Source organism: Mesoplodon densirostris, chromosome 2 (genome assembly GCF_025265405.1).
Source record: "Mesoplodon densirostris isolate mMesDen1 chromosome 2, mMesDen1 primary haplotype, whole genome shotgun sequence".
In the NCBI taxonomy this organism is placed as follows: Eukaryota; Metazoa; Chordata; class Mammalia; order Artiodactyla; family Ziphiidae; genus Mesoplodon; species Mesoplodon densirostris.
In genome coordinates, this window is record NC_082662.1 from 40,403,759 (window position 1) to 40,424,843 (window position 21,085).

At 37.9% G+C, this 21,085-nt stretch overlaps 1 protein-coding gene across 4 annotated transcripts in view; it reads right to left on the reverse strand.

Moving 5' to 3' along the window:
* STIL (STIL centriolar assembly protein) overlaps nucleotides 1-21,085 on the reverse strand; it is a 65,309-nt gene that overhangs the window by 37,194 nt on the left and 7,030 nt on the right. For 3 of the 4 annotated variants that reach the window (XM_060089770.1, XM_060089769.1, XM_060089768.1), the window contains exons 2-9: nucleotides 17,470-17,971; nucleotides 15,315-15,401; nucleotides 11,186-11,293; nucleotides 9,040-9,152; nucleotides 8,533-8,720; nucleotides 7,332-7,579; nucleotides 4,684-4,767; nucleotides 3,063-3,149 (exon numbers count right to left, since the gene is read on the reverse strand). In XM_060089770.1, coding sequence (XP_059945753.1) covers nucleotides 3,063-3,149; nucleotides 4,684-4,767; nucleotides 7,332-7,579; nucleotides 8,533-8,720; nucleotides 9,040-9,152; nucleotides 11,186-11,293; nucleotides 15,315-15,358 — 872 coding nt within the window. In that variant the 5' untranslated portion in view covers nucleotides 15,359-15,401; nucleotides 17,470-17,971. The remainder of the gene's footprint in view (nucleotides 1-3,062; nucleotides 3,150-4,683; nucleotides 4,768-7,331; nucleotides 7,580-8,532; nucleotides 8,721-9,039; nucleotides 9,153-11,185; nucleotides 11,294-15,314; nucleotides 15,402-17,469; nucleotides 17,972-21,085) is intronic. The other variant, XM_060089771.1, reaches the window with a different exon arrangement.

The window sequence follows — 21,085 nt, forward strand, 5'->3', positions numbered from 1 at the left end:
TTGATTCACCTAGACTTCTAAAAGTGTATATTTTATTCACAATATTTCACTACTATAAACACGGATAAAATGAACATTCATTTTATTATTCACTACATGACTGAACAAATATCTGTAATGTAATCAAGAGTCCTTAAAATACACACCAAAACCCACTATTTAAAAATACTTTTAGTAGTTGTCTCTACTTTGTAAAATGTTGAATGAAGGATAATTTGGGGATATATTACACTATTAACAAAACAAAGCAGTGAGGGTTTAGGAGGCAGAATGCCTATTCTGCTCAATTCCTCTCTCTAGGGTCAGACAAGACCACTGATCAGAATGCTGTAAAGTACTAACCTAAGCTATGCTAAGCAGTGCTGATGCCTCCCTGGTTAAAGGCTGGCAGTAATTAAAGAGTCCAGGTATCAAAGAAATTCCCTAACGCTTCATATTAACAGAGAGAGCTCCAAAACTAACTTCACCAAGCATTTACTATCAATAAATAATTAAAGCAAGACCAGTCACTGATAATAAAACTTAATATTACTAATATGCTAAAATGAATAATTAACTTCTCTTTTATTGCAAATAAAACTAACTATATTATATAATTAAAATAAAATGTAAAAAGTAGAACTGTAGCTTCTGGAGAAAAAACAAGAGATTTTCATTTCAATAAAAATCCTTTCTAAGCAAAATAGAAAAAAAAAAAAAAGGATAAATCGGACTTTAAAAAAAGCCTGGGAAAAAATATTAACCAAAATGAAATGAAATGACAATCTGGGGGAAATAAATTTTTGCCACATATCTATACCAATACAAATACATATACGTATGTACACACGCACATTTTTATAACATGTTTATATACACATATATAAAATCTTTGCAGCATATAACACACATATTTTAAGAAATATATACTTCTCTGTATACTTTACATATTATATAAATGTATATATACAGAGAGTGAAAAAGAAAAAGAGAGCTCTTACAAAGCAATGTGAAAAAGATACACAACCCAATAGAGTAATGGCAAGAGACATGATTAGGAGGTTCCCAGAAGATGAGATTATAAAACATCAGATTTGCAAAGATCAAAAGTCTAATAATGGGGGCATCCCTGGTGGCGCAGTGGTTAAGGATCTGCCTGCCAGTGCAGGGGGCACGGGTTCGATCCCTGGTCCGGGGAGATCCCACATGCCATGGAGCAACTAAGCCTGTGTGCCACAATTACTGAGCCTGCACTCTAGAGCCTGCGAGCCACAACTACTGAGCTCACACCCCACAACTACTGAAGCCTCCGCACCTAGAGCCCGTGCTCTGCAACGAGAAGCCACTGCAATGAGAAGCCTGCGCACTGCAATGAAGAGTAGCCCCGGCTCCCCACAACTAGAGAAAGCCCACACGCCCCAACAAAGACCCAACGCAGCCAAAAATTAAAAAAAAAAAAAAAAAGTCTAATAATAGCCTTCCAGTTACCTCTCTGAGGTCTTGTTGTTTTTCCCTTCCCTCACTCCTCTCCAGCCACGTTACTTCCTTGCTATTCCTTGAAGATGCAAGGTGATCTTTCACCCACAGCACTGTACCCATCATCCTGTGATACTGCCCCAGACAGCCACATGGCTTACTCCCCCATCTCAAGTCTTTGCCTGCCTGACTGCCCTATTTAAAACTGCAACCATACCTGCCACTACCATAGACACAACATCCACCTCCCCTGCTTATTTTTCTCCACAGCACTCATCACCTTGTAAAATACTCTTTATTTTACTTATTTTTTCTGTTTACTGCCTATCTCTGCAGGGTCTTTATTTTGTTTACTGTTTATTGCCAATATCATGAATAGTGCTTGGTACATAGTAGGTGCTCAACAAATACTTGTTCCACAGTGTTAGTGAGGGGATGGAGAAAACAGGCACTCTCAAACACTGTTGGAAAGATTATAAACTGATAGTCTTTGAAGCACAAATTGGCAATATCTACCAAAATTTAAAATTATTTACTATTTGACCCAGAAAAACCACTTTTAGGAATTTATTCCACAAATATACTAATATATACAACAAAGATGTATACACAAAGTTGTCCGCAAGCAAAAGGAGTAGTTTTTAAAATACAGTATATATTATTTACTATTCAGTTGTAAATATGTGTATTAAATCTGCATGTGCAAAGATTTAGTAATGATTTCCAAGGTATAATGATATAAAGAAAAAAGCAACAGAGAAAAGGTAAAACAGTTTGATCCCATTTGTGATTTAACTTTTACAGACCAGGGAAGGGTGTTATTTGTTTATGGATTGGTATTTCAAGAAGGAAGCACAAGATACTCCTTTAACAGTGATTGTCTCTGGGGATAGGGTCTGGGGAAATGGGGTGGAAGAGACATTTTTATTATGCATCTTTATATATGTCTGATTTTTTGCTATGTACTTATACTGCCTTTTCATTAAAGTTTTTTTTAAAAAGTGTATTATAGCCACCAAAGCAGACAGAAACAGACTCTGGAATTTTCATTTACTAGATGAAGAAAGTAAGAGGCAAATAGTGGTATCATGTACAAAATAACAAAATTAAATGAGGAGTTGAGGTTAGAAATAAAGTTTCCCTATTAGTTCCAATGCTTGTGCTTTAGTTCCAAGAACATTAAACTTCATCTCAAATGTTTCTTAAGGTACTATCAGTAGCACAGGGTAACAATAAAACACTTGAAACAAACTCAAACTCATTTTCAGTCCCTTCAATGAAAATTAATCTCTTCTTTATAAAATAGGATGCTAGAGTAGATGATCCCTAGGGGTTTTTTTCCACTCATAAAAAGTATGTCTTTTGTGTTACAGTACTGTCATTAGGCAAGGGAATTCCTTCATATTTCCAAGTATAGCACAATGTCACCTTTTTTGTCTGGTTTTATTCCCATTTAATATAATGCTTGACTTCCTTAGTGTGCCTGTTCTTCTGGTTTCTAAGTATTATAAAAGGTTAAGGCATTGCATGAACTTTAAATAACACCAGTAAAACATGAATGAAGGTAAAGATCAAAATAAAACCCTACAGAAAAAAATATCACTTACCTTTCTTGAATAGAAGAACTGAACATGTATCGCAAGCAGCAAGCCCACACCTGAGGACTATAGATATGTATAATTCCAGACAGCCAGCTAAAACAAAAAATAGAAATTAAAAACTATAGTCATTTTACAAATTAGTACTTAACATTCTTTAGATTATGTTCTTCTCAAGGTAATGTGGCAGAAATTCTTGGCATTCACCAGGAACAGATTAAAGGGCTCATAAATAAGAAATCTATGAACATTAAACCATGCTGATAATTAAGAGGGAGACTATAGATATACCTATAACCATAGACAGATTTGGAGACAGAGCACCACTTTCTGTCCTCTTCCACTGAAATGATGGTAAAACTGTGGGAAAGAAAATGGTTAACAATAGAGGTGAAAGCAGAAATCAATTAGAATCAATTAGCCTGCACTAGAAAGAATAGGCTGAATTAGGGGAGAAAGAAGTTAGCAGCCTAAAACCATAGAGTTATTGAGAGGATTTAAGTCTATAATTATACAGGTAGGCTGAAAAACAGAAAACTCCTTTAAAAAAATTTTTTTTATTATTTTTTAAGTATTTATTTATTTATTTTGGCTGCACTGGCTCTTAGTTGCAGCATACAAACTCTTAGTTGTGGCATGCATGCAGAATCTAGCTTCCCGACCAGGGATTGAACCCCGGCCCCCTGCATTGGGAGCACAGAGTCTTACCCACTGGACCACCAGGGAAGTCTCAGAAAACTCTTAATAGATATTCACTTAGCAGCAATAACACACAGCCACTACCAGGACCAGAGCAAAAAGACTGTAAGGAGATTTCATGGTCCACAGAACATTTCTGTACTCTCATTTTTTAAGTCTGTGCATACCGTTCCCACATATGGGTTCCCTTCCCAGTCAATCCTCCCTTCTATTATCTACACACTTAAAGGTCCAGCTCAAGTTTGCCTTCTCTAAGAAAACGTCCCCTATCATCTCTCTTGCAAACAGTAATAGTGCTCACTGTCTAAATTGTTTATTTCATAGTAAATCATATACTTTCTACTATTTATCTTTCTATGTGGGAACATTTGAATATTTTATCGCCTCACCTTTAATTATTAATTCCTTGAGGAGCTTTAAATCCCAACACAGTATGAAACATAATACTATGTATAGGGTAAGCACTCAATAAATACCGAATTAATATAAATTTCTGACTGAATAATCTATCTAAATGTCATTAACCACCAACTCGAAAAGAGATCGCCATAAACACTAAAGAGAATTTCTGCAAAATTGCCTGGCAGTGAATTTTAAACAGTGTTATCCTGAGTCCTGAGTTCTTCAAGGTGCCTTAAGGACAGGGGTAGTGAATAAGGTTAAAGAAACAGGGCTCTAAGGCTTCAACTTCAACCAGAAGAATTCAACTTTGTTTTATATACTGGACTTCTTCCTAAGATTGGACAAAAATCTTGTTTTAACTGATTCAGCTGTTAAAATAAGAAAGCTTAAGCATCATTGGCATTTATGGTTTTATAAGGTGATCCAAGTATTAATGACATATTCATAGTACAAATGATTCACATGCTTATAATATACATTTGAATACATATATGGCTGAAAAGGTTTTCATAAGTAATGCAATACTTACATTCCCACTAATGGGAGAGAACAAACCTTGGGATCAGATTCCAGCAAAAGTAACAATTTGCGTGTCTCATCCATGCTAAGATATCTAAACAGAAGACATTCATGTAAAAACAATTGGAAATATGCACTTTTACCTAAAAGAGATAATCTGAGTGCTGAAGAAGTATATTTTAGGCAGAGGAGAGGATTCAAATGAATAATTTCTCTTACATACACATGCATACAAAGAAAACAGTTCAAAGTGTAGAAAAAGATTCTAGTAATTATGAGGATGACATGGAAGAGATTTAATATCTTAAAATTTCTATGTATTAAAATGGTCATTGAAGATTACATACCTTTTGAAAAAGTTTGCTCTAAAAGTATCAATTTTTTTAATCAAAAGTATTAAAATCAAGGCTAACAATTTCAGAACCAAATAGGTTTCCCTGGGAGAAATGAATTTCCTGTTGCTGGAAGTATTCAAGCATGCAGGTGACTTGACAAGATTGCAACAGATGTGACTTCTCACTGAAGGAGGCTGAAGTAGGTGAGGGATATTCAATCTGCCATGTACTATACTCCTCCAACTGCTATCAAAGAATTTTGCAACCATCATGATAGAACCCCAAAGCTCACTTTTCCCTAAAAGGACATTATACTACATTTATACTTCATTAATATAATATGCTTATTACTGACAATAAGTTTTAAGAATATGATAAGTACAGTACAACTGTCAAGAGTTTACTATTATGGCTTTAAAACACAAAAGTAAAAACAATGCCATTTGTGATATAAAGTCTTAATAGTATCACTGAGTATACATTTTATTGCTATAATCACCCTAAAACACAAAGATGATGAATTTATCAAGCCATGTGACAAGATGATTAAGCCTGAGTTGGCACGAGATTTATGTATCAACAATGACACTTACACCTGCTTTGAGAGCTCTTCTGCCTTGACAACCTGATAAACCAGCTTAGGCTTTCCATGATTTTCCCAGACAATTTGGACACACCTTCCTGCTTTCCCTGCACTATATATAAAACCCTATTACGTTTATCCACATCGTGTTTACGTGATAATATACTTAGTGGACAGTAAGTATGGTTTTTTTATCTATTTAATGCCAGTGTATAACACAATACTATTCCACAATGGATCCTAATAAATATTAGGGTAAACAAGTGAATGTGGTCAAAGAAAAAGGCAAACGTCATAAATTAAATAATTCTAGGTAGAAAGGGGCAAGAGGAATAGGTGATTAGATAGAATATTGAACATCCTGGGTTACTACTGGCATGCCAAGGGGTCACAAAGGAATAATTCAAAGAAAGGTAAATTCATGCTTCACTAGATGACACAGGTACTAAGGAAAATAAATTAATTTTTTGGTTAATTTTAACACAAATTTCTATGTACCAATTGAGAAGTATTTTATTACTCCAAGAGAATTAAATGTTCAATTTAATTCAAACACTTTTTAATCACTATCACCGTTGACCATTCCATGATTTTGGAATATAGCAACGCTTTTGCTTTTGTGCCACCCCAACCAGAAAGGTGCTCTGATCAGCATGTGGGAACTTTCTTGCTGTTCCAGGGACCCTCTGAAAAGAAAATCCTTTTTCTTATCCTCTTTTGAAGAGGCATTTTTGGTAGACAAGACCTTAAGTTGAGTTTACCTTGCCAAACATTTCCAGCTCTAGAGACCTAACAGGAACTAGGGTGGAGTCAGTGGGAAAGGAAGCCAGAAGTGAATTGCTTAGACTTTAAAGCAGTTGGTGCTTACATTGTCTGACTTAGCTCAGTAGACAATGGATAAAGAAAGTGGATGAGGATTCAGGGAAGCAGCCCTGCTGAGGATCAGAAAGCAAGCAATTTGGCTTACATTTCCTAAGAAACTAAGAGTGTTAATAGGAAGCTAGAGAGGATGCTGCTTCAGCTATGTGAGGAAACTCCACCCTCAAGTGGTTGACAATTTGGTAAGCAAGAGTATCATACATTATAATTTAATAATCTCCATTATCTGCAGTGCTCATTATTCACAAGTAAAACTGCATATTATAGGGCTTCTCTGGTGGCGCAGTGGTTAAGAATCTGCCCACCAATGAAAGGGGCACGGGTTCGAGCTCTGGCCCGAGAAGATCCCACATGCCGCAGAGCAACTAAGCCCGTGCACCACAACTACTAAGCCTGAGCTCTAGAGCCTGCAAGCCACAACTACTGAGCCCACGTGCCACAACTACTGAAGCCTGCGTGCCTAGAGCCCATGCTCCGCAACGAGGAGCCACGACAATGAGAAGCCCGCGTACCGCAACGAGGAGTAGCCCCTGCTCACCACAACTAGAGAAAGCCTGTGCACAGCAATGAAGACCCAACACAGCCAATAAATAAATAAATAAATAAATAAATAAATAAATAAATTATTTTAAAACCCCTGCATATTATAAATAATTCTCCAGCCTCCATTAGGCTCATTATCAGAAAACCATATTCAGCAAAAATTAACAATTTTTTCACCTTCCTTGGTTATTTATCTAGCTGCCACAGATCTCAGGCATGTAAACTGACCAAACAATTATTTCATATTATGTGAATAACATGAAAATATACTAATGTGACGAATATTTAAAATTTTGGATGAATAGGTCTTTTACTTACCCATATTTATAGGTACCTTGAACTTGAGAAATATTCAGATTACTGCCCAAGTTTCTTGCCAGAGCTGTTGGAATAATGGGGATGGGCTTCACAGGTGTGCATTTAAAGGTATTTGCTAGAGTTACTGCTGCCCAATCCAAGTCAAAATCCACAGTGTCCAAACTCTCCCTGGAAGTGATATGAGCTCTTAGGGAAAGCAGTTTACCACAATCCAAGGAATCTTTGCTACACACATGATGCTGCAGAGCCTGAGGAATCAATATTATACAATTATTTTAAAGCTTTGAAATTTGTCCTTATCTCTGAAGGTTTTGTTTCATATATCTTACATTAACAAAATTAAACAATTTCTGATTTGCAACATTTCAATTCTCTTATTTCTTCCATGTGACCAAAAGGTTACATGAATAATTATGTTAAAGCAAAAAAGATTTATATACCAAGCTCCATCACATATTTCCAACCTATATGTCCCAGCAGCATTTTAAACTCTTACTGGAGAATGTCGCTTTCAATAAATATTTATTACGTGGGTAAAAATGGACATAAATTAACTTTGACTCAGTCTCAGCGAATCTAAGGTCCATTCCTCTCCGATTCTTTTCTATTACTCCAAATTGTCAAGTTAGTTCTTCCCCTGTAGTTGCTCATGCAGACTGTGCCCCTTCTGGTCTCACTGCCACCACTCTGCTATAGGCTAATACACCCCCCATCTAATACACACCTGACTACTGCAATGGCCTAACTATTCTGACTTCAGTCAGCCCTCTCTATCACATTAACCATCCCTGATTTAACAGTATTTCCTCTTTTCAGAAATTTTCAATGAAAAACATGGCCCATTAGATAAAGTTCAAATTCCGTAGCCTGGCAGACAAGGCTCTCTATGATCTAAACAAACTAATACTCAAGTCTGACTGCCCACAAATCCAGCAAAAATCTCCACCCTCAATGTTACCCTGAGCACATCTTGCACTTTCTTATCTTGGTCATGTTGCTTCCTCTTCTGGAATGCTACCCATATTACCTACCTAGGATTTCTGTCCTCAGAAACCATACCTAATTGCATTTTAGGTCAACATCATTTAGTCAGAAATTAAATGAATACCTATTAAATATGGGTTTATTAAAATATAACACAGTACACATAGTTTGATTCTTGTGTTGAATACGGAATAATCACATTATCAACAAATTTCACCTTAAAAGCTGAATTGAAGTCATCTGCATTGTGCACTATTATTTCTCTTGAACAAAGTCCTTGAGTATGAATTTTGCATGGGATCACAAAGTCCCCAGGAAGAGAAGCAGTAGGGGTTCTTTCTAAGCATTCAGGTACCTCTCGACCAGGATCAAAACGATCTATTGTCAATGTCACACTTTCTTCATCTGAAGAACAAAAATTGCAGTTATTATATAGCACGCCAATTATGAAATGTGAAATTAATCAAGCAAGCGTAGATTATAGGAAAGCATTTTGTTCATACTAAGAGTACACTAAACTTTCATTTAAAAAAAATGACTTACATATATATTTATCCACCTGACCAAACTGTAAAGTCTATGATGAGTAGTGTCAACTTTTACTCATCTTCATAACATTGGTATACAGTAAAGAAAATTAGCCAAAGTTCATTACAGTAATTGACTGAAACAGTAAACATAAAATCTATTATACTTATAAAAATAATTTTTCAAAGTATATTACCGTCATCTACTGTGAGAGAACCAAGTAAAAAGCATGGCAAGTCTTCTTTATTCTGCTTAGCATGACGCCAAGCAAGTCGGATGGTCTTTTCAGTTACCACAAGCTTTGGATTTCTGAAAAATAACAAAAGTCTTTTACGAATGTGGTGGATCTGACAGCCTAAAAAACCTTCCTGCCATGAAATGTTTTCTAAAATATAATACACATCTTTTAAAATGTACAGAAAGATCACTGTTGGGAAATCCTAGGGTCAAAGGCAGCGGGTAAGGAGGGCTACCTGGAAAGCAGAATTGCAATAAGCAGACACTGAAGTTATAGTTGTTCTCCAGGCATTCATAAAAGTCTTAGTTTTATGAATTTTAGGATCAAGAACCTATGAGGCCTCCTGTTTTTGTAAACAAAGTTTGATTGAAATAGTCACATCCATTTGTTTACATATGATCTATGGACTTCAGATACTAGCATTACTGAACACAGAATATAAATACAATTCACATGTTTAAAGAAATATAAAAGGGACTCTAGAATATGAGTAAGGAACAAGATACTATGAAAAAAGACCAGACAAATTTATTATTCTATAAACTGTGTGTATGTATTATAAATAATCTTTCACATATATAGCATACTCCCACATTTAAAAGCCTAAATGAACAGATTAGATGGCAACTAAGCACAGCTAAAGAGAAAATTAGAAGAGCTGAAGAACAAAAGAAATTACTCAAAATGCAGCAGAGAAAGATGGCAATAGAAAATATAGGTTAACAGACATGTAGAAAAGAATAAACAAGTCTGACAAATATTTAAACTTCCACAAGATACTCTCTGTTTTTGTCAATGATACCACCCTTCTCTGAGAACTTAAATACTTTTTTTTTTTTTTATTTATTTTTGGCTGTATTGGGTCTTCGTTGCTGCACGCAGGCTTTCTCTAGCTGTGGTGAGTGGGGGCTACTCTTCGTTGAGGAGCACGGGCTTCTCGTTGCGGTGGCTTCTCTTGTTGCGGAGCACGGGCTCTAGGCACGCAGGCTTAGTAGTTGTGGCACGAAGTCTCAGTAGTTGTGGCTTGCAGGCTCTAGAGCGCAGGCTCAGTAGTTGTGGCGCATGGGCGTAGTTGTTCTGTGGCACGTGGGATCTTCCCGGACCAGGGCTTGAACCTGTGTCCCCTGCATTGGCAGGCGGATTCTTAACCACTGCACCATGAGGGAGGCCCTTAAATACTTTTTTAATAATTTTCCTTTAGTTCCTCTATTCAGCTGATCATCAAATGCTATACATTTCTTCAAAACACCTTGTTTCATTCTTTCCTCTTGGTCTCAACACTGCTACACTGCTCTAAACCCTTATAAGAGCTAGCATTTATTGACTACCTCCTATGTCCAGGCACTGTGCCAACTGCTGCTTTACAGCCTGTCTCATTTAATCCTTACAAAAGTACTACGAAACAAGCGTCTTATCCCCATTTTATAAATAAGGAAACTGATCCTTGGTTACTTTACTGAGGTCACTTAAATAAGAAAGAGTAAAATCAGGATTTGACTCTCCAGGAAGTCTGACTCCAGTTACACCACCTTAAACCACTACAGAGTAAATCTACGTTCCTTGGATTACAGAAAACCATCTCGCATTAGGCTGACTCTAGGGTCTCCCCACTATGATCCATCCTTCTTAGAACTCTGCTTTTAGCAAGTAACTCTCTTATATATAAAATCTCAGTGGATCTCTATTTTCTATTACTTGAAGACTAAGTTTCTATGTCTTTCTTTCACGATCCTGGCCATAACCAAAATATTTTATGCTCCTTCTAATATGGTCTATTCAACTCAAAATCAATCTTCTCAGTGTTCTTCAAAGACACCATGTGGAAGCATGACGAAAAACTCAGTTTTTATTATATTTTGTCTCTTTTGAATTCCTATAATACTTAGAACTTTAGATTTGCAGAATATTTTAACTGTGAAATTAAGATTACTTCTCAAAAGCACAAGGAACAGATTTAAGAAGCAGCAGAAAGAATACTTTTTATGAGGGGAGCTCCTGAATAGAAAAGTTTTAAAAAAAAAGTGGGTCACTGTAATCATTGCCTTACATATTCTTTTGACTCCTGTTTAAACTGGTTTGATTTGGAAAGAGAAATGTTTTATACCTGTGGTAATTGAGATGTAAGTAGATATAATCTCCAATTGGCATTGGGTTCCAAAGTGCACATTTTGATGGAGGGAAATAGAAAGGCACCATCCTGCTTGAAGAAAACCTTAAAAAAAATTTTTTTTAAAAATCAAAGCACAATGAAAAACAGTAGAAGTTTTACAAGAAACAGTTTAACTGTAAATGATAGGGTTTTCAGATTACTTTTGTAATTTTAGAAGACTTGAAAAATATTTTTAAAAAGTAAAAAGGAAAGAAAAATCGCTTGTAACTCTACTAATCAAGAGAATAAGCACTCAAAATTTAGGTATGACTTTCTGTCCTTTTTATCCTATCCATATATATATTTATATACACGCGAGTCTTTTTAAAAAGAACTGGAAATATCAATTCTATAAAATCTTCTTTAAGTAACTGAAAAATGAATATAAACCATGAATTTACATTTAAATTTAAAATTAATATCCATACTTCTGAACTGATTTCTAGATGATTTCTAGATAACACTTAAAATATTATGAAAAGCACAAAAACTTTTCAGGGTTTTCGAATTTGGTATCTTGGGCCCAAGTTTTTTATGTTATTGTTCTGTGGTTTTTTTGGGTTTTTTTGGCAGCGCCACGTGGCATCAGGCACCAGGGATCGAACCTGTGCCCCCTGCAGTGTAAGCGTGGAGTCTCAACCACTGGATGGACAGGGAAGTCCCACACATAAATTTAATTAGTGAAGCATCAAAAGGACATCATTAATAATTCCTCCACAAAGATCCCGCAAGCAATGTAAAGCAAGGCTTCAATGTTAAATCATATAGGATATCATCACAGGTTTTTAATCACATGTAATTAAAGCAAGAAAGCTCTGACAGTGAGCTACCTACAAAAGTGCATTTGCATGGTAGTAGATTATGAAATAGTTGAACTGAAAAAATATTTATCATATCATGCACTAAGAATATCTTGCTCTAGATCTTACTTTCATGTTTCATCTGATAAAACTTCTCAACTGAAATATTAGCCCCAGGGACTCTCCTAGTGGTCCAGTGGTTAAGAATCCGCCTTCCGATGCAGGGGATGCAGGTTCGGATCTCTGGGTTGGGGAACTAAGATCCCACATGCCTCGGGGCAGCTAAGCTCCCATGCCCTCAACTAATGAGCACTCGGGCCACAACTAGAGAGAAGCCCATGCACTGCAGCAGAGGATCCCGCGTGCCGCAACTAAGACCCAGCACAGCCAAATAAATAAATAAATAAATATTGGGGAAAAAAAAGTCAATTGCAGTAAAAAATATATATATATTAGCCCATTTACTGATCACCTACTATGTACCAGGCATCCTACTGGGCACTTTACATATACAATATTTCTCACTAAAACTGTTCCAGAAACACTTTATTGTCCATTTTATAGATAACAAACTGTAACTAAGTAGCAGAGCTGGAATTTGAATCTAAGTGTGGCTGATTTCAAAGCTTATACTAGTAGAAACTGAATGGGGTAGTGCTTTATCCACCACATTCTTAGCTATTTGCTTTCAAATCTTTGATTTGAGCTCATAATATCTATAAGGATTTTTTTTTTTTTTGTGGTACGCAGGCCTCTCACTGCTGTGGCCTCTCCCGTTGCGGAGCACAGGCTCCGGACGCGCAGGCTCAGCGGCCATGGCTCACGGGCCCAGGCGCTCCGCGGCGTGTGGGATCTTCCCGGATCGGGGCACGAGCCCATGTACCCTGCATTGGCAGGTGGACTCTCAACCACTGCGCCACCAGGGAAGCCCTATAAGGATTTTTAATCTCCCTTTTTTGAAATGAGGACACAGTCTGAAATTAAGAAATTTGTTCAAGGTCACAAAGGTAGTAAGTGACCAACTGTCAAGTTATCTATGTCTCTATATCTAATATATTTATTATTTACCAGTTGGTGAGAGGCAGCATGATATAAGGGTTAAAAACAAAGCCTGGAAATCAACTGCTTAGGTCTGAAACCTGGCTTCAAAATTTGCTGGCTGTGTGACCTTGATCAAGTTATTTAATGTCTCCGTGCCTCAGTTTCCTCAGCTGTTAAACAGAATAACATCGGTATCTCCTGGTAGAGTTATACTGAATATGAGTCAATATATGTAAAATGCATTCCTGGCTTATTTTAAGTGCTCAATGTTAGCTATTTCTTTTTGCTCTAAGTAGTCCATTGTACCTTTTTTTTTTTTTTTTTTTTTTCTTTTTGCGGTATGTGGGCCTCTCACTGTTGTGGCCTCTCCCGTTGCGGAGCACAGGCTCCGGACGCGCAGGCCCAGCGGCCATGGCTCACGGGCCCAGCCGCTCCGCGGCACATGGGATCCTCCCAGACCGGGGCACGAACCCGCATCCCCTGCATCGGCAGGCGGACTCTCAACCACTGCGCCACCAGGGAGGCCCCTCCATTGTACCTTTAAAGCCCAACCTACACTACTTCAGGTTTACTTCCTTGCAGTACAGAGTAGAAATCATTTCAGGTTTAAGTATCGGCTATACCATTTACCAACTATATAACTTTGGGTTGGTTCATCTCTCTATGCTAGTTTCCTCATTTTTTTAAAAAAAGAGGGGGATAATAATAGTACCTACTCCTCATGGGTTTGTTGTGAGGATTAAATAAAAATAATGTATGCAAAATGCTTAGCACAAAACCTGGCAGAGCAAGAGTTCAATAAATGCTGTTATTAGTCTTTTTCTTAATCTAAGGTACACAGGTAGACTTCAGAGGCAAGAGAGACACAAACGCCCTGAAATTGGGTGCAAAATGTTGCATGTATGTATAAAAGTATTTTTCCTTATAGGGAATGAGATTAATGGCTATCAGATATTCAAAGGGGTCTGTAACCAAAAATAATTCAAAACTGCTGCCCTAAAGCCCATAGATTACTGAAAACCAGAGTTCAATAAATGAATTAAAAAACTAGAGTTGAATATACCAGGAATAATCAGTTTAAATCACACGAGTATATTATCTTCCCTAGAATGTAAGGAATGGACTTGACCCAATAACAAAATTAAAGAGAAGAACAGAGGTTGACAAATTTTCAAAGAATAAGAGGTAGCAACAGGACAGAACAGAAGGGCCAAAATTAAGCAAAAGGAATATGACAGTCTCTTTGGGTCATGTTTCCCATTGTCTTCATCAAGAACATCTGGCACAAAGAAAAATAATACAGAAAATAAAGGTAACTCATGGATGCAATTCAGTTTAGAAGAAAAAAATTCACACGTCAGCATTAATTGTTCTTCTCTGGGGGAAAAAAGAACAATAAATGATCCAAAGAGCCAAATAACACAAGCCAATTTGCCTGGTTCTCACAGTAGTGACAGATTGAGAAAATCAGGAGACAGCTGACAGCAAGCTCCTCCTTCCTACACCACTTGAGTGGGCAAAGGCTTAGGGAAATGTAGGAAACTTGATACATACAATGTGAAATTTTTCCCATCAAGGAATTAGGGTTTAGAAGAAGGAACTCAACCACTTTCCCATTTGTCTAGGATGTAAATAAATATGTATGTGATCATTAGCCTCAAAAGTTCAGGTACGGGGCTTCCCTGGTGGGGCAGTGGTTGAGAGTCCGCCTGCCGATGACGGGGACATGGGTTCGTGCCCCGGTCCGGGAAGATCCCACATGCCGCGGAGCGGCTAGGCCCGTGAGCCATGGCCGCTGAGCCTGCGTGTCCGGAGCCTGTGCTCCACAACGGGAGAGGCCATAGCAGTGAGAGGCCTGCGTACCGCAAAAAAAAAAAAAAAAAAAAAGTTCAGGTACTATTTCATCAATAAAAAGACCCTCTGTGAAACTAAAATAAGGGAAGGAGGAAATGAGACTAATATTTACTGAGTGCCTACTATGTCCCAGATCCTTTAGTTTAGTAATCTTATTTAACGCCTCACAATTATCTTCTGTTAGAGATTACTGTCCCCAATTTACAGATGAGGAAACTGAGGCTTAGAGGAGTTAAATAACTTGATCACGGTCACCTACCTAATAAGTGGTAGAGCTGGGATACAGACCCAGATTTTCCTGGTTCTAAAGATTATTTTTTCCCCTCTATTCCAACCCAAGTTATATGAGCAGCTGTGAAAGAAAACATTTTGTAAAAATATTTCTATACCTGGTATTCATCTGGGTCCCTGTGAGAGGATACGTAGGCTCCATGATAGTTGGTGAATGATTTACTCAACTTCACATGCTCAGGATCCTAAAGAAGTAAAAAGAATATTACTAATGAGTGACAAAAATGAAAAACAAAAGGAAACATGATTTAACCACATATTAAGAAAATAATAGACAAAGTTAGGTTACTTATGTGAAGTGTCTTCATCCATAATTAATAAGATAAAGTGCTTGTGGATTCTGATCATTTTCATACTTTACAGTATTCAGTATAATTAATGTTAATATTTATTCTAGGCAGCAAAACCCACCAATATATCTATTCATTAAGGAAAGTACAGATTCTGCCCCAAGATCCTTATATGAATTTAGTGAGCTGGGTAGGGCAGTCATATTTTGGGCATGAGATTTTGACCAAAAGCCTCATATCCAGAAAACCACAAAGAAGCAAATAGGAACAATTTGGGCCAGATGTTTATCAGGTCTATAATAAAGTCAACGAATCTTCAATCTTGTGGAGATGGGAGGCAAATGCTGCATACCCACAAACTAACTTGTATCAGTGCCAAGTCAGTGGTGTTTCTTTGGCTCCACATACCCTCTCTGGGTAATCTCATCCACTCTCAATTGTTTCCACACCTATCTGGATATACCAAACTTTAGGCTTCTCCCTCTCTTTTGAGTTTCAAGCCCATATTTCTAATTGCCCACTGGATATCTAAATCTAGATATTATCTAAGCAAAATACAAACCTCAAAGTCCTTTCTTTACAGTTCATTATTTGCTATGTCTTTTTATTAAATCTTAGAGTTAATCTTTAGGCCCTGTACATTCTACTTCAATTCTGCAAAAATGAATTGTTTAAAGCAAGATAAGGAAGGAGAGAGTTATTCATGCTGGTGCAAAAGTCATTTTAGAAGAATTTTTTAGTTAAAGTCAGGAGCTGGAAATATTTACAAGAACAAAATCCTATTGAGAGTGCCCTTGTAAGGTTGATAAAAAGTCCCTTTTAGAGGTATCTGGACTTCACACAGCTTCCAGGCAATGCATGTTTTAAACTCTAAAGTCCTTCTATGCTACTTGGTTGTCATGGATAACAATATTCAGATTGATAGTTGTAACTCTAGGAAGTAATAAAGTGCCGTTTTTCTTCATTAAACAAGAGTCTTAAAACTCCATATTTGTCTGCTCTTCCTTTATGCATTAGGGTAAAAAGATAATGTTGACCTACTCCTTATTTAAAAAAAACACACGAGACAGTTTATTCTGAAAGTAACACACAAGCAATTAAAGCTAGAGAAACATAACACCTATACCTAGCAAAACATATTCTCCTTGGATAACAGAAACCATCAAGTCATCCTTACCTCTTCCTTTCTCCCTCTTCCCCGATGTAAATTCTGTCTTTCCATTTCTGCTACCTGAGTTCCTGACTTCATCAGCTATCACCAGATTTACTGAAATGTCCCCACAGTGCTGCTAGAAGGGTTATTTCTACTGATCAAGTTATTCTGCTTGAAGAGTTGATGGCTCTTCTTTATGTACAGAATAAAGGACCTTCAAAATCTGGCCCCACCCTATTATTCCAAACTTAACCCCTATTCACTCCTCCAACAACACAATCAAAGTGAACTACTTGCAGTTCCCGAGTATCTTTGCACACAGGCTGTCCCCTTTACTTGGAAAGCTCTGGTAAACCCCCATCATCCTTCACAATCCAATCCGAATGTCAACTCCTCTGTGAAACCATTTCCTAGGCACCATGGTGGTGTTACTACCGCCTGTGTTCACATACACAGCATTTTCACGCTTTGTTTATACATTACTTCCAGTAGACCACGAACTTCAAACGTTAACTGATTCCTTACTACGTAGCTGTCCGAGCACACAGGGCTTTAGTCAAGAAACTTTCACAGTAAAAACTTTAAACGGCACGTTATCGATTCCAAACCACGTTCACACACCTACGTACAAACAATTCCCAAGGAATTCATGGTCCGCTTAACTTGTTTCTCCTACTAGCTTCCCTTCACTTCATTAGTCCAGGCTCCTGGAGGCCTGAACCCTCCACTGGGCCCTGAGTGTTGCCCACCCTCCTTCCCCCCGTCCTGCTGCCGCTCCTCAGGGAAACCGAAGCACATATCCCCACTCACCTCAACCTCCGCCGAGTCGAGGTTTGTTTGTTGGGCCGGAACAGAGGTCGGCCCCAAAGAGCGCCTCCGCCGACTCCGCCCCGCCTCTGGGACGTTGAGGTCGCGGGAACCACGGCGGCAAACAGAAGCTCGCGAAACCGAAGTCCGCGCCGCGCCTGCTGACTGGTCAGAAGCCCAACCCGTCAGGGAGCAAGGGCGGTGCCGAAGGCGTCACGCACGGTCGCCGCGACACGCTGGCGCTCCAGCCAATCAGCGCCCCGCACAGGTCCCAGGCCGACCAATCCCAAGCTCCCGTGGAGAAAGGTGGGCGCCACCCGCGCTCCAGGATTAGGTTCCGGAGGATTTAAACACTTCAATTTCGTCAACGGTTAAGTTCCGGGGTGGGGCGAGCTTTGCGCACGCGCAGTGAGAAGCCCAGCCTGGCGCATGAGAGGATGGCAGAGGAAACCGGAAGTGCTCGTTGCCTTGGTCCTCGCTCGGCGACTAGAAGCGTACCAAATCCCTTGATTGGACAAAAAGAGAGGGGAAGTTCGATTTCTTCCAGTTTCTTTCCTAAGAATCGTCCTCTCCTCTCAATAACATAAAAAAATTTTAGTTCCTTCCTGTTTGGGCAGAAAAGAACGTGACAAATTTATAAGCCATTTATACTTACCTCCACAACGAAAAATGGTATTGTGTATGATGTATGGTATTGGTATTATATACAGTATTGGTATTATATATATAGCATATGGTATTAGTATTAGTGTGATGATTTATAGTTATCTCCACAAGTATTGTTGGTAATTGAGCCTTCTCCATTATCGTATTCGATTGTCCTAACAGTCAATGTAGGTATTACTATCCCTATTCAACAAGGGATCACACAGCTAGTTAGTGCAGAGTCCAGATTCAAAATGTCAAATGTCACTTACGTTTCTCTAGACTTTTGTTAGTTTCTTGAGCAATATGGGAGTGTCTTGAAGTCTGCGCTGCACTTGTAGGCTGTCTTGTTCTGAATATGCATCCACCCTTTTGACAGAGTGAAAACACTATCCTGAAAAATGTATCAAACTAGCCAAGAAATATATGCTCCATAGAGTGTCATTCTCTGCTTTCCTGGAAAAATTCCTAGAATCTAGGGCACACATTTTAAGAGAAATGCTGTTGAGTTCCTCAGTTCTGGTGTGAGAATAGGAAGAGCCTTAGCCAGTGATGCACGTCTGACAAAGTTGGCTGATCTAGTGGGGAACTCTGGAGCAAAGATTGCCCATTGGAGGAGTCCCACATTAGGCAGAAATGACTAGAACCCTTGCTGTGCTCAGTCATTGCCTGGAGCTTCCCATAAAGAGCAAGCACAAAATTAAGGCAGAGCCAGAAGACCATAACAAGAAGCTGTCAGCCAAGTGTACTCTGCGCAGCTAATTGTCAAGTTCTTTCTAGAGAGAGATACAGGTGGCACACTTTGATGGCTGCCATGCTTTACATTAAGTGCAAAGGCCCTGGGGTGAGAGTTTCCTCGCATCTTCAAGGAAGGGCAGGAGGCCAGTATGTGCTGAGCAAAGTGGGTTAGAAGAATATCAACAGCTGAAGAGGGAGGAGGTGTTGGCAGATCAAATAAGGCATTATAAGGACTTACCTGCACTCTTCAGTTAGATTGGAAGCCAATGGAAGATTTTAAGTAGGAGAATGACAAGATCTGATTTTAGGTTTTAAAAGCATTACTATGGTTGCCACATAGAGAATAAACTGTAGGGAGCAAAGGCAGAAGCAAGGAGACCAGTTAGAAGGTTGCTGCAATAACGTAAGGGAGAGATTGATGGTTTGAACCGCAATGGAGGTGGTGAGAGGTTGCTGGATTCTGTGTATAGTTTGAAGGTAAACTCAACAGAATTTGATTACAGAGTGAATTTAGGATGTAAAAGAAAAAACTTCGTGTGGGCCCCTCATGATTTATGTTTTCTTTTAAGAACTACTTTAAAATATCTGAAAGAGAAATGTAAGATGATATGAATTAGACAAAAAGGAAGGGGCAAGCATAACACACAACTCTCTATTCCTTAGGTGTAGGCTGGGCATATTGACATCTTTCCAAGGTGTACAGTATGTAAAGGAGTGGGGAAAAGAGTAACTTTACAGTGGAGAAACCTGACCATCAGTATTTCAGCCAGGTGATCAAGGCCAATAGTATGTATACTTGATATGCTGTGATGAAAATGGCACTTTACCTCTGTGGTCTTTCTTCCAATAATCTATAAATCCAGACTTATCCTGAGAAAAACATCAGACAAATTCCAACAGTGGGGAATCCTATTAAGTATCTGAACTGTACTTCTCAAAACTGTAAAGGTTATCAAAACAAGGAGAGTCTGAGAAACTAGCTAAGAGGAGCCTAAAGAGAGAACTAAATGTAATGGGGTATCATGGAACAGAAAAACAAGACTGGGTTAAAAACTAAGAAAATGTAAATAAACTATGGATCTTAATAATAGTGACCAATATTGGATGGTTAATTGTAACAATGTACCATACTAAATATAAGATGTTAATAATAGGGGAAGTGGGTGGCGGGGGGCGGTATGAGGAGACTCTACTATATTCTCAATTTTCCTGTTAGTTCTGTTCTTAAAAAAAAAACTCTGTTTAAAAAAAAAGAAAGGAGGGGGCAAGAGGAGAGTTGAAGTATATGCTAATTTTTTGAACAACAAAAATAAAATAAGATAAATGCCTTCTTTTTTGCTTAATAATAACTCAAAAAGACTTCAATTAAACATTTTGTTACCACTGGACTTCTAAGCAGGATATACATTAAATGCTATGGATAGAGTAGATATTTTTTGAATTGAATGAAAAGTAATTACTGACTTCATTTTTGGATTGGAATGACTCAGCCTCATATTTAGGACAACGTGGAGGAGTCCAAAGGGCTTACTCCTTAGGTATTAAAATTTTTTTTTGAAATATGGTATGATGTAACAAGCATTGGCTTTGGGCATCTGGCCCCAATTCTGCCATTTAAACTCTCTAAGATTGATTTTCCTCATTTGTATATTGTACATTATCATAAAAGAGTCAATTCATAATAAGTGTGAAAGTTAATTAAAAGGCTGCCCATATATTATTAGTCCAGGTATACTGACAACTGACAGTGTTAATAAATTAGCAACACATTGCTGTACATACATAGAGATTAAGGGAATTGATTTGTTAAATTAGAGAATAAGCTTAGTGAAATAAAATCTACAAATGTTCTACCAAGGATCTACTACACATTAAGCTTTGTGCTAGATGGCATAGGGAATTGGAAGGACATGACAAGCAAAGAACAAGGAAGGCACAATTTTATGGGGGGTAATAATCCAAAGCAAATATGAATTATTGTTAGATTACAGGCCAGTTTAAATAGACTGAATATATACTGTGCTATTCTTTGATCCTTGCTTATATATATTTATGTCATTTCAGGACACCATGGAATTGCTATGGCTATTGGCCCCTACAGAGAAAAGCTACCAGTATTATTTTTCAAATTTCTAAGCACTTTAATTTGCTTCACAGAGAACCATTTCCAGTATGTCATACTTTTTTTTTTTTTTGCGGTACACGGGCCTCTCAGTATGTCATACTTTTTAAAAAA